We start from the raw sequence: 19,551 nt of genomic DNA on the forward strand, positions 1-19,551 counted from the left end.
AAGGTGAAGTCAGGGTCAGCAGCAGGACAAACTCTGAGAGACAGACTTTCAGAGGGCTGCACTCTCTCGGAGAGACACAATCAGAAGAAGGAGCGTGCTACTCTGTCCAAATTAGGCTAAAACAGGAGTGAATTTTTATTCAGCTTATCTCCTCTACCGCTTTCCAACTCGCCCGTCCGCTCTCACACACTCATACCTATTCTCGTGCGTGGCTAAGCTCATTTTATCTTCTACCTCCAGGTTTTTTTGCAGCAAATATAAAGCCTATCTCCGCTCTGTTTTTACTTCAGCACATACATTCCCTTATTTCTCTTTAGCTTTGTCTTCATCTTTTCGTCCTTTTATTGCTGAAAATAGCATCTTAGGACAAATAATCCCATATTTAGGTGCATGAGACGAGAAGAAAAGCTCGATGACGTCTACAGCATTGAAATAAGACAGAGGGCCAGAGGAACTTTGAACATGGAGGTGATGTCAAGTATCTAATGCATTTTAAATTCAATTCATTCACCTCTCCACTGTATGAACACTTCCAGTCTGGCTTTGGGCCATTTCATAGCACAGGAACAGCTCTCTTTAAAATTACCAATGACCTCTCTGATGGCAGATGATTCTGCTCTATTAAGCATCCTCATCCTCTTCAACTGAGTGTCACCTCTGACACCATCCTCCTCCACTCGCTACCATCAATTAGTTTATCAGACACTAATCGACTGGTACAAATCCAATCTCTCTGGAAGAACTCAGGGCGTTCAGTTCAAAACTTTTCCCCACTCATTTCCCTTCTGGTGCAGTGTTCCCCGGAGCCAGAAATACAACACCCAGCTCCACTGTTATGCAAACGACACTCAATTCTATCTTTTGAACAGGGAAGAACTCATCAACTCAGCTCAGGGTTTTCTTTCTTTGACAGCTCTTTGTAATCAGAAAAACCTGCACCAGCTAGAGAACCTGGCCCATCTACTTTCATCAACTTTAATTATGTTGCCCGTCCCTCACTTACAGCAGTTGTGGTCAGAAAAACCAATCGATGTGTTTTTACTTGAAACGCTGTCGTGTTAACATTCCCTTACCGCATGGATTACTGTAACCCTCATGATGTCATTTAAAAGCTCCACCTGGTCTAAAACTTCCCACCACATACCGCTTTGACTTTAGAACTGGCTTCATGCACTCAAGGACATTCAAAGCCTCACTCCTTCATGCCTGTTAGACCTCCTCCACATTCGCGCTTGCACCTCACGTCTGCTTCGGGTAACATCATAATCGCCCGGCTCGTCTGACCACCAGGGGATTCAGTCTTTAGTCACTCTGCAGCCGCATGTGAAACTCCCTCTGACATTAGGAATGACTCCCTACATATTCAAACAGGTCTACTACGTATAATCACTATTTTGTGTTTTTTGAATCTTAGTTATATTTAGTTTTGCCTGTTCCTTTTAAATAAAATGCATTATCAAGATTATTATTATTATTATTAATAATTTTTACCGACCAATAAAGGTTGTCAGATGTACGTTGCTTTTTGTTAACCGAGTTAAATATGCCTTAGGTTTATTGGAATAATGTCAGCAATAATATTCAGGCGGAAAGTGCAATATGTAATATTAGATGTTGTCAGCTAAATGCATCTGTAAAACTGCAAGATGATTTATCCTCCGAAGCACACTTCATTTCATGGTACCGAATAGAGAGAATCAAACCGTGCAAATCTGATAAATGTACAACAATTGAAGGGTTTGGTTAAACTGAGCACTTGTGAGTTTATAATAATAACAACATGAGGCCAAAATCATACTATTCTGATGGTTCAGGCCTCTTTTGTTAAATTATCGCAACACGATAAAGTGAAAATCATCTGTAATGTGGATTGGAGTTTAGCATTGCAGGTACAAAACCCAAAAGAGCAACTTTTTAGAACAAACTCAAAATAAAGTTTTGACACTAAGGACTACATAGTTATTATTTATTAATGAAATTAAATTTAAAAGCCCTGCGTCTCTTGGCTGGAAATAAAGTGAGTCTCAGCTCTGCCAGAAGCTGTGAGCACTGTTACGGAAGCACTAAGAGCATTGAACGAAACGGCAAAAAATAAATAAATAAAAAATTGTGCTTTTATAATCCAACTTTTCTGCTTCTGCAGCTTGAATTTTCACTATAGTTGCACGTAAAAACTTGAAAAAAGAAAGTGTTGACATACTGTACCTGGCATCTGCTTCGCTGTAGTACTCTCTTGCAACGATGTCCTCAAACAGCTCTCCCCCAGTGACTCTGCACACAACACACTGCTTTTATGGATGTGCTTTCTGACACCATCAACAGATTTTATCGGCTGCCTTGGCTTTAGTGGTTTTTCATTGCAATGACACACGATGTGTTCATGAGCTCTAACTCGTACCTCTATGAATGTATTGTCAATTAAAAAGTGGCTGTAAGTGTGAGATTGTGGTATTGCGAGCTATAAAACTAAAGGCAAACTCATGAAAACATATCACATACGTAGCAGAAACAAAGCACTTAAAAAAATAAAAATAAAAATGGAGAGTAGCCTGAAGCAGTTTCTCGTATGAAGCATGAAACCTGCCGATCTCAAAATAGTGTCGCTCAGGTGAATCTGTTCATCCTGAGGCAACGCTCGGCTCTGAACTCGTGAACTGTGTGTGTATTGGGACTGAAATGAATCTAGCCAGTAGAAAAATCTAAATATTTCAACATGTTTTAGGGTTACATTTTGATAAGTCGCAACTCGTCAAACTTAATTTAAGTTGCATTTTTCTTTAAAAACGCAGGAGGACAAAATACATAAACAAGTCATGCTGGTGTATGAGACGCATTTATGTTTCAGTGCACAGACATAACCGCTCTAATATAATTAATAACTAATCCTTGTTAGATGTAGTATTCTTCATCTCTGGCTGTCCTGCTTTCAGCCCACGATTAGCTTTCTTAGGTTTCTTCATCACAGCAACAGTTTCTCCGCCTTTCGCCAGTCCTACACAAGTTCCTCACACACTGAATTCTGTTTCTGCTTTAGTTTATAGCTCTGCTGTTTCCTGGCACTGTCAGTCAAATACAGTAGAAAAAGATTGTTGTTGTTTTATTGGTGGTACGGTCGCAGCATTCTGTCATACAGTGAAATCCAGCGGTTCCAGGGTGGAATGTACCTGTAGATTTCCATATATATGTTGCTTTCTAATATGAAGGTGAAGTGTTATTAATGATCCAAGGAACTGAAGAAAAGTGGGACCCACAGTGCGGAAAGTAGGGCAAGTTAAGGTGAGTGTACGGCCAGAAAAATATACAGAATAATTTATAGCCGAGTCGGTCTTGTGCAGTGTGTGTGTGTGTGTGTGTGTGTGTGTGTGTGTGTGTGTGTGTGTGTGTGTGTGAGACTTACAGGTCAAACACAAGGTAATGGAACCCTTCCTCTGAGATACTGTCATGGAGACGTACTGGTGGGAGGAAAGAAAAGAAAAAAGAGACAGAATGAGAGTCTTTAATTAAAAATCAGATGGTTACTTAATTACCTCTGACATACTTTTCCCTCAGTGGAGGTTATAGCGCGTTGTAGAATCTCCAGCAGACTTGGCAGCAGTTTTTGTACTGATAGGCATTTTCTCCACCAGTTTTATGCATTTCATTTTTTTTTTTATTTCTAAGCTTTGTTCTTCTAATTTTGTTCAGTTTCCATTCAATCTTTCAAAGACAGATGCAAGTAGTAACTCTTTTTTTTTTTTTTTAAATCTCCCGTTTGCACATGAATCTATTTCTGTGAGCACAAACAGATTAATCGCACGCCGTATTAAAACAGTGTTTCAATCTAAAAACAAAAGTCATTTAAGCCAATTTAGGTCGTTTCTGCCCTTTAATGAGCTTTATGTGTTTGTTATCAATACTTTCCTGATAATATTCACCTTCATCGCCGGATCGCAGAGAAAAAGCAGAGTTATCGCACAACACAAAACCGCTCATCGTTCACTCATAATGACAACAAACACACACGACGTCGCGTGATGGAAGATCCTCTGAGGTTTCCCACAGTTTCTATCCAACAGCGTGTTTCCAGAGCCAGGGAGCCACCTGGCCTGTTGGCAGCAGGAAATAAGCGTCTGGACACAAACGCTGACAGAACAGTTACCATATTTTAATCGGTTCTAATTAATGTGATCCTGGTGACGACCGTTTTGGCTTTCGGTCCCTTAAAACACACAGACACACACACACACACACACACACACACACACACACACACACACACACACACACACACACACACACACACACACACACACACACACACACACACACACACACACACACAGAACCCAGAGGACTGAAAGCTTTTTCTACTCTGTTCAAACTGTGACCAGCACAGCTCTGATATACAGCCGACTGATTACAATCCTGCTGGTGTCATGGTGTGTGAGGGTACTCGAGTTACTGAATAAAGCCTTGAGATCTGCTATTATACCGACTTTCTTCTCTCTTCAGACGTGCTACATTTCATAGAAGAAAAAAAAGAGAAAGAAGAAGAGCATAGCAAGGTCTCCTCTTGAGAACAGGAAGAAAAGAGCAGCAGAGAGAGAGAGAGAGAGAGAGAGAAAAGAAAGGAAGAAAAGCACCACAGAGTGGCAGAAATCAGGTGGGATGAGGAGAGACCAATGACAGCGCGTCTCTTCTGTTGTTATCTGACTCTGAATTTAAATGTGTGAGACGCCACGATAAGAAACGACGACAAAATTACTTTGCCATTTCTTTCATTTCCACTGAGCTTTTGTCCAGATGTCTCATACAGTCGGTAGAAAAAACATAATAGACACTGAGTTATAGGAGATTTAAGTTGGATTCCTGAAAATTTGAGACACTTTTTAGATATAATAATAATAATCTGTGGTATTTTTCATGTTCAGATCAATGGATGGATGGATGATTACAGCCCTATCCAGGAAGGACAAACAATGCTTCAGGTACTATGTGCTAAAAGACAAAAATGTGTCTATTTAGTTAAAAATCCCTTACGGCATGTTTGCTAACAAATACAAGCTGGGGTGCAAATTAAACAATGTTTGGGCCACAAGCAACCAAATCTCAACTTGAGCGGGCAGGACCGATGAAATAGTGCCAGAATAACCTTTAAATTTAAACTTAATACGTGATGAAAATGTCTAGATTTTCACTAAAACCAAACAATTAATACTGAAAATGACTACAATCTCGACATAGAACCAATTTTAATGAAACCTTCTTGTGCGAAATACAGTGAAATGTTTAAAAAAAAAACTACTTGAATTAAAAACTTGAATTACAACACGGCTTTGAGGCTTGTTTTCTTTGAAAGTTTTACTTTTTGCTCGGTGGTTTGGCTGGTTAAACATCTGCAGCTTATGACTGAAGAGATAACTTAATTTGTACATTTGTGTCTATATAAACAATAAATCATTTGCAATTTGATGGAATTTTATAAGAAATGACAATTACCATATCTTAATTTGTTATGGAATAAGTGGTATTACCCATTTGTGTTGTCGATTCGTGGATTAAAGCATAATGCACATTAAGTTTGAACAACAAATTAAAAAACAAAACCAGATTTTCCAGCTCCCAGAAGAGGTTATGTTAATTGATGTTTCATAAAGACTGGTCAGACAGAGAGTCTCTGATCTCGTCAATACGTTCCTGCATTACTGGATTTGATCACATTTCAAAGGAAATTATTTAACAGGAAAAACAACACATTGATTTTCCAAATGTCCTTTTAGTAAGTACAGCAGAGCGGCCTGTGGGTCTTCAAACAATCTGAATTCAGCGAACTACTGAATCCTTTGACCAAAATCCCAAACCGCTGCAGTGATTTTCAGACGTCTGTTGACTTGAATCGTCGCTGCACTTTGAACTTGAGCCTGCCGGAGGAGACTCACCTATGTTGGGGTGTTTGAGCAGACGACAGATTCTGGCCTCGCGGTCCAGCTTCTGGTGATCTGTCAGAAAACAGAGGAAAGAAACGGTAAGTATACAATATTAGAACTCTTCCAGCAGGCGGGCGAGACAGACCTGAAAATTTGATAGGTAAAAGAGAAGTCATGAAAAAAAAAAAAAACCCCAGACACTATTAAAATTGAAAATGACTTCATCGCAGTGTAATAGTCACAGAATCTGACTGCACTTCATGTTGCTTATTATCACATTTGCAACTGCATTAAAAACAGTCTTTTCTGCAATAGCTCACACACAGATGTTCAAGACGTCGACGCTGATAAATAAATAATTTGTTCAGTTTGTTTAAAGCAAAGACTTCTGCAGCCATTAAAACTTGATATCTTGTTTGGGAGGATTTCAGAAGCAGCGGTGACTTTGTAACTTGATTAAAAATTTTCTTTTTAACTGCGAAGTTGTAACACATAAACACACAAACATTTCCATTCCCCCTTTTTCTTTTTCCTCACCACACTTTCGCCGCTATGAACAACTGTTTTTCTCTCTCTCTCTCTCTCTCTCTCTCTCTCTCTCTCTCTCTCTCTCTCTGAAACTAGCAGTTTGCAGCTGCAATCAAGTTTTGGCTTCTTGCATCAGACGGCGCAAGAAGCCAACATGAGCCTGCACAAGCAGGGAGGCAAATATGCAACTTGCACAAACGCACGCACACACACACAAAATAAGCACCAGCTTTTTGCACTTAGCGAAATTAGTCATGTGGGTCTGGCCTTAATATCATCAGTGTCCAGTTAATGATTGCTATGGCAAGGAGAGGACGTCCATCCCTGTGTGTGTGTGTGTGTGTGTGTGTGTGTGTGTGTGTGTGTGTGTGTGTGTGTGTGTGTGTGTGTGTGTGTGTGTGTGTGTGTGTGTGTGTGACAGATCCAGTGGATACAGAGGATGGCATCACCTGCACCAGTGTTATTGGTGAAGTTCGCCCGGCCTTCCTCAACACCAACCAGCTGCTGGTCTCAGGGGACAGATGGGCAGCTTACGTTTGTGTGTGTGTGTGTGTGTGTGTGTGTGTGTGTGTGTGTGTGTGTGTGTGTGTGTGTGTGTGTGTGTGTGTGTGTGTGTGTGTGTGTGTGTGTGTGTGTGTGTGTGTGTGTGTGTGACCAAGAGGAAGAGACACTAGGCATCCTTAATCCCCTGAAACCCAGAGTTTTGGGCTTTTTATTTTTTTGGTGTCTGTCTGGTTTTTTCCAATATATATTCTTGTTTTCTTCATCTCCTGTTGGCTGAAATAAGTAAAAATGAAGTTGAAGACATCTTGGTTTCATAGATATTTAAGTTAAGTTGGATCCCGTTTCTTAAGTTTCTTCAGGTTTATTGTTCAATATTTTTAAATCATCCTTTATATATATGACATAACATTGAAATCAGACTTTCATTTAATTGTTGTTGTTTTTTTTCATTTTATTTCTTACACTCAGATATGCCAGGCAACTTTAAAAGAGCTCTCCCCATTCTGCACCCGTGGTGTTAAGATCCAGGACCTTAGTGATAAATTCAGACTTTTTAGAAATATGAGAGTAAAATCTCATCAAGATAAAAAAAAACAATTAGTACAAAGTTGAACCTTTGAGTAAAAAAAATTAAGTTTAAATGCGAGAAACAAAAAACAAATAGCAACACGATATAGAAATGCCCTTTCTGTGTTGGTTCCTGATATGGGAATGATATTATTCTAGAATCTCACACTTTAACCTCAAAACAATCAGACTGTTTGTAATCAAGTTTCCCAGAGGTGAGAAGGTTCCGGTTCGTTCGAAACCCTCGACCGGCTGTGAAAACAGTTGCAGGAAAAGTTAGGAGGAAACACTTCCTTCCTCCGAAGCAAACACTGAGGGGCCTGCAGAGGCAGCGGAAAAATCAATCCTCCGACTACCATCCAAATATGTAATTTGTGGTCTGGTGTGCATACAAAATGCTTTTAGAATTACATTACACTTCTCTGTTTGACTTGGCAATTGCAGCAACTGACTACAGCAATAAATCAGCAATACAGTTATACCATAGTTTCTGTCAAAACTTTCAAAGGATGCATACAGCCAATATCTAGTTTTAACAAACCTCTCCATCAATGTGATGTTTCCAGTCTCCGCGATCTGTGCTCATCTGGATAAATCGTGTGTTTTTGTTCAATCACATTTTGTCGCTGAATAAATCACATAGAGGGATGAAAGTTTCGAGTTTTCGAGTTTGACTTTGCAGGGATTGTCGAGATCCTGCGCTGCTCTGAACTCAACTACCAACGTGGAATTCTTTAGGCAGTTCTTCTATTTTCCTCAGTTCAAATCTCAGACAAAAGTCAAGAAACGAAATCTTCCAAGAACTCTGGATTCTCGTGTTTTCCCACACGACTTCCCAGTGAGAAAACATCAGCGAGCGTATGGACAGACACAAACATAATGAAATGCATCCATCTCCAAAGAACAACGTCAAGAATTTCTCCAAGAGTCAATCAATCCAATAGTTTCACTTTGTGATCACTAACTTTAATGAAGCTGCTGTCGAATAAAATTGTGCCTATAACATGTACACCATCCAACTCTACTGTGAAAGTTAATCAAAAGACCGAAATTCACCATTTTACCATACTTCACAATATTAGAAAGTATTGTACACAATGTAATACTGCATTCTCCTCCTGACTGTAATCTCCAAATATATCAAAACAATATTACAAAGTAGAACTTTGGAGTATCTGAGTTTTTGATGCTTGTAGTGACTGTAGTATTGAATCCACCATTTGTGCTTCAACAACCAAGAGATGTATGCAGCTGAGGAGGCTCCGCTCACTGACTCAATACGCCATCTTGCAGTAGAAAGTGGTATTACAGTACTTGGCTTAGCTGGTTTGTTTGCTTAGTTCAGGCACGTTGTGTTTACATTATCACAACACCAGACCAACACCGACACGAGCGCTGAAAGGTTTGTTAATGTTCCACGTTCAGACGGTGTAAACATCACTGCTTTTATACTTGCATGACCGCATTTGGAATGAGTGTTTGGTATTCAACCCATCGGAGGGCACTGCGATGAATTAAAATACCAACAAGAAGAGTGGAGTTGCTTTTCTTTGAGTGACAAAGAATAAAATCCATGATAACTCATGTTAAGAAGGTGGGACTAACGTTTCTCTATGAGTATCTAGCGGACAGCATAAATGAGCCTTTACGTAACCTTTGTGTTTTTGATGGCTTGTCTGACTGTCTGAAGAGCCATAAAAGCTGTCATGCAGTGGTGAATGGACTGTCGCTGCTTGTCACGGGTAGCACTTTGGAAAACAGTAAAATATTGCACCTTAAATGGATATAATGCTAAAGTGACTTATATGCGTCGGCGCTCCACTGGAAATGAGAGCCACAACCTCAATGAGTCAATAAATTCAAGAGCACATTTTAATGTCTGAGCAATCGCAACATGCTTCACATGATCCATGTCATTCGCTCATAGCCTCGCACATGCACACAAGCAACTTTGGCTTCTGTGTCTTGCCCAACTTTAACATCAACCATAAGATGGAAAGACAACCCGCTCCAAAATGACAAGGAAAGACACATTTTCCATCTTTAATGTAACCAGCATACAGAAAAAATGCTTTTGGCGTACCTTAAAAGGCTTCAAATGAAGACCTTATGCTTAGAATACTCCTCTTGTAAGTGATTTGTTTTGCTAGATGCTTATATCTTCCCTCTGCCGGTTTTCTATGAACATCCTCAAGAGATGTACAGTAAGTGCACGTTCGGTCGCATCTGACTGAAGAGAAGGAAGACAAACAACAGCTGTTCCCCGTTTACCGCCAGCTACAGCTGATTAAAAGGTGCGGCCTGTGTCACGTCTTGCCGAGCAGCATAAAGGTCTGTGCATTGATTTCCAATTAAGTCCATGTCCTCAAGAGCAACAGGCTCCTGCAGCAGAAGCAGACCGGGGATGAAACAGCGTCCCCGGGGTTGACCCTGCACCTCTGACCCGATGAGCCAATGAGCCGCCGCTTTCGCTCCCGCACGTCTCCACATGGCATGCCGACATGTAGGCTTGTCATGTTCGGTTCAATATCCATGCTTTTGTTTAGACCTCACACACACACACACACACACACACACACACACACACACACACACACACACACACACACACACACACACACACAGGTTTTGCTCAGAGGACGAGGAATCAAAGCACCGTGCAGACATTCCTCAACCTTCCTCTCAAAGCTGTAATGGGCTATTTTGGCTGCTTGTATTCTTAGAAGTTGGCTCTGCCTGCAAAAATAGGACTATTTTTCAGTGCTGGCCTGAGATGATGACTTGATTATGCTTGTGATGGCAGACGATCTTGGCAGCTGGCTGCTGAGAAATACAAGAAACTGACTGAGAATTTGACTTAAGCAAAGAAAAAAAAAAAAAAAAAAAAAAAAGACCAGGGAACTCGTGCAGGTCCTCAAAAAGACATCATATAGAAAAGAACAGAAAACCAAAGTAAAAAATAAAATGCCTGCAGAAAAGTCAGACAAAGTTCCGACAACTGTGATTCTAAATTACATTTTGGTCCAGAATAAAACTCTGGTCATGTGAGAAAAGCATCCGGTGTTCTGGTCATACATTTCAGTCGAATCCATGAGCCTGTGATGAGATAAATCTAGAAGTGCTGCAGATTTTAGACAGCAGACAATCTTGTTGGATATTAGGGGGGCCAAAAAAAATACAACTCAATAAATCATTGACGGGACCCCCTAATTCTTTTGCCAATGACAACTTTCATTACAAAAAACATTCAGTTTACTAAAGGAACAGCTTAACAATAACAGCTTATTTAGGAAATGCATTGCAGATTGTTCAGTTCGGTGTACAACAGTCCTTTATTGTCTATGAAATTAATTTTGTTCCTCGACTGAAACGCATACTTCAGTAATCACATTGCTATGAATTCTGAGTCATACAGTGTATTTACATTTACAGAACACATTTGTCAGGAACTGGAAAAAACTTTTTTATGGTGCTCTTGAAGTGGGCAAATTATATGAAAATAGATATAGAGCTGAAGATATAGAGCTGATATTTAACACATACCATCAGAATGGAAAAATAAAAAAATGAGTATCAGTAACGTTTTTTGCCTATATTTTGGATCACCCTATTGGATATGTTACATCCCGTCTGCAGACGGCCGGGAGATAACGTTAAAAGTACCGAAATCTCCCACAGCTCCCACAACAGACACAGAAACAGACTGCTGAGATTTAGTGCTGTTGATGGAGAGAAGATTCCCCTTCAGGCTACATCAAAATAAACAAATCTTCACAAATATTGGCAAACCGAGATCAAATTAACCGAAAGCGGCAGAAGAAAGCCCGATATCTTACCTCGCTGTCTCACATAAAGCCCATAAAGTCCCGGGACAATGAAACCATCTGTGTGACAAAAGCTACAGGTGGATTCAGGAGTAACTGATCTGAAACGAGCGTCTCATCCCTGCACACGCACGTTTCTGCGTGCACCGGGCAGACTTCCCGAAAACAACCAGACATCATCGTACACAAGACGTATAAATGGTGAAAGAAAGGGGTATTTTTAGCGTATGTAGGTACAGAGCAACGTCTGTCTCAACAAAACCAAAGAACTGCAACGTAAACAAGCTCTTCTGGTCTGTTATTATGAGCGTTATCTGATTTATTTTAGTTTATTTTAGTTTGAAATAAGAATTCAGTCTCTCAACATCACACACCTCTGTTTCGTTTTTGCTCTTTTTTCTTTTTTTAACTAACGTTTAATTTTGAAAATTGAAAAAAAAATACCTTAGAGCGTGCATGTCAAATCAATGGACTCAATCATTACGCTGGACTTGATTAGATTGTGTCCTTCATACTGTACGTATTCAAATAAACTCATAAGTCAGTTAACAGGTTAGTTGGTATCATTTTTTCCCAATGATGATTACAAGGTAATTGGTATTTTCTCAATGTTTGACATTGTCGGTTATTGTAGATAAGGATTCTGGTTTTAACAAGATATTTTGTCCAAGTGTTTGAATTAATAGAGTTACCGTTGCACGACAAATTATTACTTTTACCAGTTTCTTCAAAAGCAGCACAAGGCTCTGTGACCCATAGAAAAGTTTGTTCTAGAGCAGAAAATCTGGAAAACACAGTCCAGACATGATGCCATGACTTCGGAATGGGTCGTTTGAAATGTAGCCACAAAAAAAAGAAAAAAAAAAAAAAGAAAGGTTACAAATGTGCGGAACTCAATAAATCCAGCACAACTTCTAATCACATCATCTAAACATTTTTTTTTCCTTATTATTTTTTTACTGCTGTTAAAACTGCAGGGTGTTTTCCATCCCCACCCTCTTAGACCCACACTCCCCTTTCAGAGCTTTTTAGAGAGACGCTGCGATATCGCTGCGTTGGCTCCGGCTGGAAGAGAAGAGCTCCCAGCACTTAGCCCAATTGGACTGAGTGATGACCGACAGCGTGGCGTATCATCATATTCATTTATCCATCCGAGCCCTCCGACTTATTACCGTCTCCTCTAAGAGCTCTGAACCAACCGGAGCAGCGTTTGAATGAACCAGTGAATAGATGGATTCTTTCAGCCCAAATCCACTTTTTGGAAAAACGATCCGAAGCTCTTCCCTCATCAGTTAGCGTCTGCTGGCAGAAGAGGAGACACACAATACTTTAAAATGAATAATAGGAAGAGTAAACATCAACAACAGCAGCCAAATACACTCCAGTCTTCTAAACAACACTGATGGATTTTGTATTCAGTTAATATTTATCTACAAAGGGTCTCTCAGTCATTAAAGTCTACTTCAAGTTCAAAATATTCAACAGTAAAACATTCTAATGTCTTACACATATGTAGATGATATTAACGTCTTATAACAGTGCTCTTTCTCTAACTTATTTACACCTGGACCAGACTGTATATTGTTATTGTTGTTAACAGTTTCCAAAAGCAGTATTCCACAATGAAACTGTTAGTTTTCATTTTTCCTTAATTTTTGTGCCGACTTCTCTCGAGCTACCGGGTGCAAAGTGACTCTTAATCATGTTAAAACTCTCAAACAAATCAGCATGGAAACACAATTGATCAAAGTTCAGTCAGTCTGCACATGTTGATATCCTCATAACGATAAATAATAAAAACCAATAGTTTTATATCCCTTTGACAGATTTCATAAATGCAAAAAATATTTCGATTTGTCAGCATTTCAACTATTATTAAATTGTCAACCAGTTCTGAGCCCTTCAGCCTGCTCAGAATTTAGTAAAGTAAGTAAGTAAACTTGATTTTTACTGCACCTTTCTCAGATATAGATCACAAGGTGCTATATAGCACTAAAAACAGAAAAATAAAACAAAGATAAGATCAGTAAAAATATAGAGACAAGAAAAACATGCATTGTTACTCAAAAAACTGTTCAAAAAAAAAAAAGAAAAAAAAAAGGGCAAGTATTTAGGTCATGTAGGTGAACAAAGCTGTATAAAAGATATGATATAGAGACGGGAGATAGTTTTGGCATCACTGCCTCCTTTATGAAATCCATGCACTTCCCCTTTGAGCATGACCAAGCAAGCATGTGGAAGTGCTAATGTCCAGAGTGGAGTGCAAGTGTGCCAAAGAGGCAGTAAATGTACAGTTTAAACTACGGTTAGTGAAGAATGAATACTGCAGCGCCTCAAGTCACAGGCTGAGTCCCATGGTTTTTCTTTTCCTGCCCAACTGCAGCGCAAAGGGAGTCATTGAGCTGCAATGATACAAGAATAGTGGTACCGTAGGTTAAAAATACATTATAAGTTTAGCTTAGTGAGGGTCACATGTTGCAGCAAGGGAACTGTCATCATGAAAACCTGACTCAGCAATAAATCGCGGTTGCCATGCGCAGGTCCGCTAACTGGAACCAACCTGGCAACCTGGTCCCTGAGCACAGCTGGATGTTGGTATGAGGAGACACTAATGAGACACGGCGAGCAGCAGTCAGAACAAACCTATTCATACCACAAAATGAGGACGAGGTGTAGCGCCCAACATCGGCGACTCCATGGGACAATTTCAAATTTGATTGGAGAATAGTACTTTAAAATGAACAGAAATTGCTTAAAAATAACGGCCTTCAGTGATCATTGCACTTTAAAAATGTAAAAACAATAATCCAGCCGACTGCTGCAAAACCCAAAATAATGTCCACATATGTGTGCGCCAGGTCCTATGATGTTATTTACTTTCTTTTCCCCCTGGAACTGTTGCAGGCTCCAGCAGATGGTGGGAGAAGCCAGGGCCCAAGTTGCACACCGAATGCCGTTAACATGAACTTCCAGCTAAACTTCCCACCATATTACCTGATTAAATATATTTAAAAACAAGTAAATACGTTCTTTTCAGTCATTATATTCATGCCTTTTTATTGAATTGTTATCAAAACACCTAGTTTTACATATTTCAGTGCATATTACATTCGAGGAATCTCGTGGTTGAATTTATCATTGACTTCAATTTTTATCTGATTTTGGAAAAATCTGTTATAATGGGGAATATTTTTAGCATTTCTAAATCGATCGCCAAAAAAGCATTTGCATTGGAATTTCCACAAGCCTGTAGTCACCCACAGTGACAGGAAAATATCAGAAAATGCAGCACACATGCAAACTCCCCCCCAAGAAACGCAAGATGTAGAAGTTAAAGTACAGCTGTACATAAAAACTACAAATACATTATATAATACAAAACACGTACCCGTTAAAGGTCAATATAAATAAATAAGTCTTGATCTTGGATTGGAAAAGACATGAATTAAATACTAACGAAGCTTCCCACTTTGCTTTGTTGGAAAATGAAAGCTGAGCATCCCGACAGACGAACATTAAGATATTTAAAAGAACATGATCAGAAGAATGTGTTTCTCAAGATTAGGTGCTGTCCATTAACGTTATCATTTGTTATTCCTCTGTGGTTGGAAACAAAAGACGACAGGTGAATAAATAAAAGATGATACGTCCATAAAAGTCGGTGATAGTCGGGAAAAATTGGGATCGCCCTTTTCGTACACTTCAAGTGGTGTATTATTATTATAGAGAGCATCGAAGTGAGGGAGTGTGTGTGTGTGTGTGTGTGTGTGTGTGTGTGTGTGTTGCGCACATCCTTTTCGTTCAACGGAGCCATTAGATAGCCGAGTGATTCCATTTGAAGCCTTTAGCGTCAATGAAATGTGAGCGCCGGTAAAAGCACGGCCCCTGGTCTTGTGGCTTCGCTCCACACAGACGCACAACACAAACCAAACACACACGGCTTTGAGACGCTCCGATTACACAAGGCGTTTTCAGAAAAAAAACCCCAAAAACAAACACAGTAAACAATGTTGGGTGTGTCCAGGACTGAAATCATTATCTGGTCAAAGGGAAGAAGGGTTCGGTTCACTCAGACGGAAAACGGCGCTGTTGTCGTGCACATTGTTATCACAGACTATCTAATGCAACATTTCTCAAGTGAAAACTTTCATTGCACCGCTTGGAGCCAATGTGAACGCAACTTTTTGAAAATGGCTCCCGAGGTGGAACTTTAAGAAAACGCTCCAACTCCATCTCCGTGGAAACCGGGGAAAACGCAACATTACGAAACCGCTTTGTCTCTATCGCGATCTACATTTCCAAAAAGGCTATCGTCTCAACGCGATAAACGTTGTGTAAACAGGGCCTGAGATGACGAGTCTTTTTATCAGACATCATTTTGAAATGAACGTGTCTTTTTTTTCTTTTTCTTTTTTAAATGACTTTTCCCCAACAACATTTTTCCAGTATTTCTTGCAGGACATTTTCCAAATAAATAATTTCCCAGCAGAAATCCTAACAGTTGGAGGGTGATACTAAAAATAAATAATTTGTTGGAGGTATCATGGAAATGAAATTAATAAATGAAATATTCTTAAAAGATATCAATGTGGTTAAATATTCCTACACTTTGAAAAGCAGTGATCTATTATAACAGAAGCTTGATGTTCTGCTTGGTAAATTAATAACTTCAAACCTTTATGACAACAATCTGTCATGTAAAATGTTCCAGTGCAGCTCAGTGAGAAAGTCACTTACAGTCATAAATTCCATCAGGTCTAATATGGCAGTTTGTTTTTATTCTTGCTAAATGCATTAAACTAATAAAATATCTGACCAACTGATCAATTGACTTTTGTTTGCTTCAGGTCTGATCAACAGGTCGGTAATTTATGAAATTGAATTAATTCATAAAGTTTGATCTGCTTGTAAACTTTCTGGCGGCTGCTCAGACAAGTGAAGGGCTTTTTAAGTCATTAAGGTGAGCTTGTCAGCATATTTGGCATTTTGCACGCACGCCATTAGCTACTTATCAAAAAATGTAAAAACTGAACGAGGAAATTGGCTGGCATAATTTAATACACCACACACAGGGCGCCACTGAAAGGCTTTGCTGAGTCCTAATAACAGGGCTGGAGCTTGTTAAACAGCTGAGGGTAATGTTGTTTGAGGGTCTGATTGGACGGGATGAAGAACAGCTGATGACGAGATAAATCAATGGCAGATTGAGTGAAACCAACAGGGAGATACAAAGAAAAACAGAGACTTCGGGTCAGTGTGGCCCAGAGCAGACACGCCTATAAATAGATGCAATCCTCCTCCGGCTTACAGCCCTGAATCACAGTGACCTGGACCGCCCTGCATCACCAGGCAGGCCGACAGAAACTCAATGAGACACAAAGTGACGGACAGAGGAGGAGAAACAAGAGACGCGCTGACAGATGGAGACGTAAACGGGAACGAGAAAGGCCAAGGAGAGTTTCTGACTCTGATTTTGTGAGACCTCCCTCAGCTTTCCCCGTCAACAAGTCGTCCCGAGGCAGACGTCCAGTTACGTGAGAGGTCAGCGGCGTGTCAGTGGGACACCACCGAGGATAGTGTCGCCAACTGAAAGTCAACGGTGACAACAAGCAAACGCGACGAGGAGCTCACTGACCAAGAGGATGGAGACAAATAAAGACGGTGCAGAAATAATAGATGCCGCTGACGTTCATGACAGAACAGCAACCGACCATGTCGTTCAAAGGTGGCAGCCCCAGAGGGATCTATTATCCTACAGTACGGCCGCACGACATGAAGCAAAATATATTGCAGGATAGAATCAGTTTAAACTGAGTCATAGCATTAGGTTGGACTAGTTGAACTAGTATAGAAAGCAAGTGGCAGCCAGTCCAAAGTAGGGCGGCACAACAAATGTATTGTCCATCTCAGTATACGTATCGCAAAAGACAGACTGAACTGAAGATGTTTCCATGCATGAGCATGAATGCACCATGCTCTGCAAATGAACACATTTCTCAGAATTAGACAGAGCCTTACTCAAGATTGAGTTAACAGCTGGTATTTCACCTCAATATTTCAATATTAGATCAAACCTGGAGACAGAAGGTCAGAAGTCAGACGCAAAAAAAAAGAAAAACTGACTAAAAGCGTCTGAGTCAACAAACTGCTGAGCTTCTGAAACCCGCCTGGAAGGAACCGCCGCTGCATGCAGGATCGGGAGAAGAAATAAGACAAACGCCGTGGCCCATGGTTGAAGTTAGGGCCAAGAAGACAAACGGCACTGTTACTTGTACGAACCCTAAAACACAAAGACATCAAGCATCAGATAATTAAGTTACTGTGTGTATCGTGATTACTCAAAAACATGATCGCTTATTCCATGTTCAAATCGTGCCGTGCAGCTCTATTTTACAGTAAAGGTAAAGGACAACTTGAAGGTGCTAACTTACCGGACAGAAGTATAGTGGTGATAGTAATGTTCATGCTGGTAGATAACTCGGCTGTTTTTCCTGACAAACTGTTTGCTGACAAAGACCAGCTGACACTGCAGGGTCTTCACTGATCCACAATAATGAACAATCAAAAAGATCTTTGTCAATTAGCAGGAAACCTTTTACTCAGTTTGTTTTCTTCTACCTCATAAAAAATGTATTTCAGCGACCATCAGGCTCCATTCAGATTTCTGAAAAGCCACATATTTGTCTTAAATGTACTTTTTTAAATTAAAAAACAGCAATGTCTTAAATATCTGGAATTGTAGATGGTGATACAGAAGGCAGAATCCATTACCAATGTAGTTCCTCAGTATTTTATTTTTCGACATTAACAGAAGATGATTTCATTGTTCGGTCCACAATTGTTTTAAGCCAAGATGACACTGGTCAGTCATTATTTACACGTTGCGACTATCGGGTTGCACCAGGTCCTCAGAGCTGCATTAGTTCTGAGTGGCATGGATTCAACAAGGTGTGCCAAACATTCCTGAACATTCCAGTTGCAGCAGATTTGTTGCATCCAGGATGTGAATGTCCCGTTCCACCAAATCCCGATACAACAGCGGGCAGGATGGATCCATGCTTTTTATGTTTTTATGACAAATTCTGCCCCGAGCGAACGTGGCAGCAGCCACTGAAACCCAGCAGAGCAGGAAACATTCTTCCAATCTTCTATTGTCCAGGTTTGGGGCTCCTGTGTGAACTGCTTCCTGTTCTTAGCTGATGAGAGGGATGTCCGGTGTGACCTTCGAGCTCCACCCTGTTGTAAACGTCTTCATGCTTCTTCTTGAGAGCTTTGTCGCAACCAATGTTTTCTTGTTTTGAATTGCTGCTGTTTTGCCCACTTCAACCAACCAACAAGAGTTTTACAGTATAATCCATCAGTGCGATGCCTTGCTTCCCGTGGTGTTAAAACTCCTCCAGCTCCTGGGATCATAAAGGAAAGTCTATACCCCCTTCTGCCGGTTGCCCACAGGAGGAAGCTTTAAGGAGGTGAAGCTGTGGTCATATTTATTATCCCGTTGGTCGGACAGAAGTTTTCTAAGTAAACGCTGTAAGGGGTCCTGGCAGGGAGACACGGGCTCTTTTCACAACACTGCACAGCAACCTGACGTTAACGGCCGCTCCCAGCAGGTCAGCTGAGGTCTGTTTAAGCTTCTTTTAATGGCTCAACACACTCGGAAAGCCACACACACACGCGCACACACACACACACACACACACACACACACACACACACACACACACACCGCTTGTAGAACATAAGACATAGTCGAGAACATTACAGTTAGAAACAAAGTCAACATGAGACGGATGCATTTTGTCGTCTGATTTGTTGGGTTTCTCTCTGTTAAAAGCACCTAGAAATGATTGTGTTGTATAAATAAAGTTGAATCGAATTGAATTGTGTCACTACAAACAGAAACACAGACTGTTATTTCGGACGATTGCGTGTGTGTGTGAGTTCTCATAAATGCAAGTCGAAGCTCTGCAAAGTTCACAAAATCCAACCTCCAGTTGAATTTTCACATCTAAATCGACACTGAATACAACCAATACGCGCGCCAAACGTAGAGGTGTCGGTTATGTAATGGTTTTTAACCTTCATTTTTCTTTTTTTTTCTTTTTTTCTGAAATGAGAAAATCCCAGGCATTAGTGCTGCATCATCATCTCGTCATTTTTGTCCACTGACCTCAAACTAATGTCCTTACTTTGGGTGTTTATTATTTTTTTTTTTAAATAAT

General features: G+C 40.2%; 1 protein-coding gene across 4 annotated transcripts in view; it reads right to left on the bottom strand.

The window, feature by feature from the left end:
* The window catches only part of LOC308120926 (calcium/calmodulin-dependent protein kinase type II subunit gamma), a 66,849-nt gene that overhangs the window by 25,993 nt on the left and 21,305 nt on the right, over positions 1–19,551 (bottom strand). For all 4 annotated transcript variants that reach the window (XM_080481858.1, XM_080481857.1, XM_080481856.1 and 1 more), the window contains exons 3-5: positions 5,919–5,978; positions 3,398–3,452; positions 2,206–2,271 (exon numbers count right to left, since the gene is read on the bottom strand). In XM_080481858.1, the coding sequence (XP_080337984.1) occupies positions 2,206–2,271; positions 3,398–3,452; positions 5,919–5,978 (181 nt within the window). The remainder of the gene's footprint in view (positions 1–2,205; positions 2,272–3,397; positions 3,453–5,918; positions 5,979–19,551) is intronic.

Source organism: Lipophrys pholis (genome assembly GCF_963383615.2).
Source record: "Lipophrys pholis genome assembly, chromosome: 15".
In the NCBI taxonomy this organism is placed as follows: Eukaryota; Metazoa; Chordata; class Actinopteri; order Blenniiformes; family Blenniidae; genus Lipophrys; species Lipophrys pholis.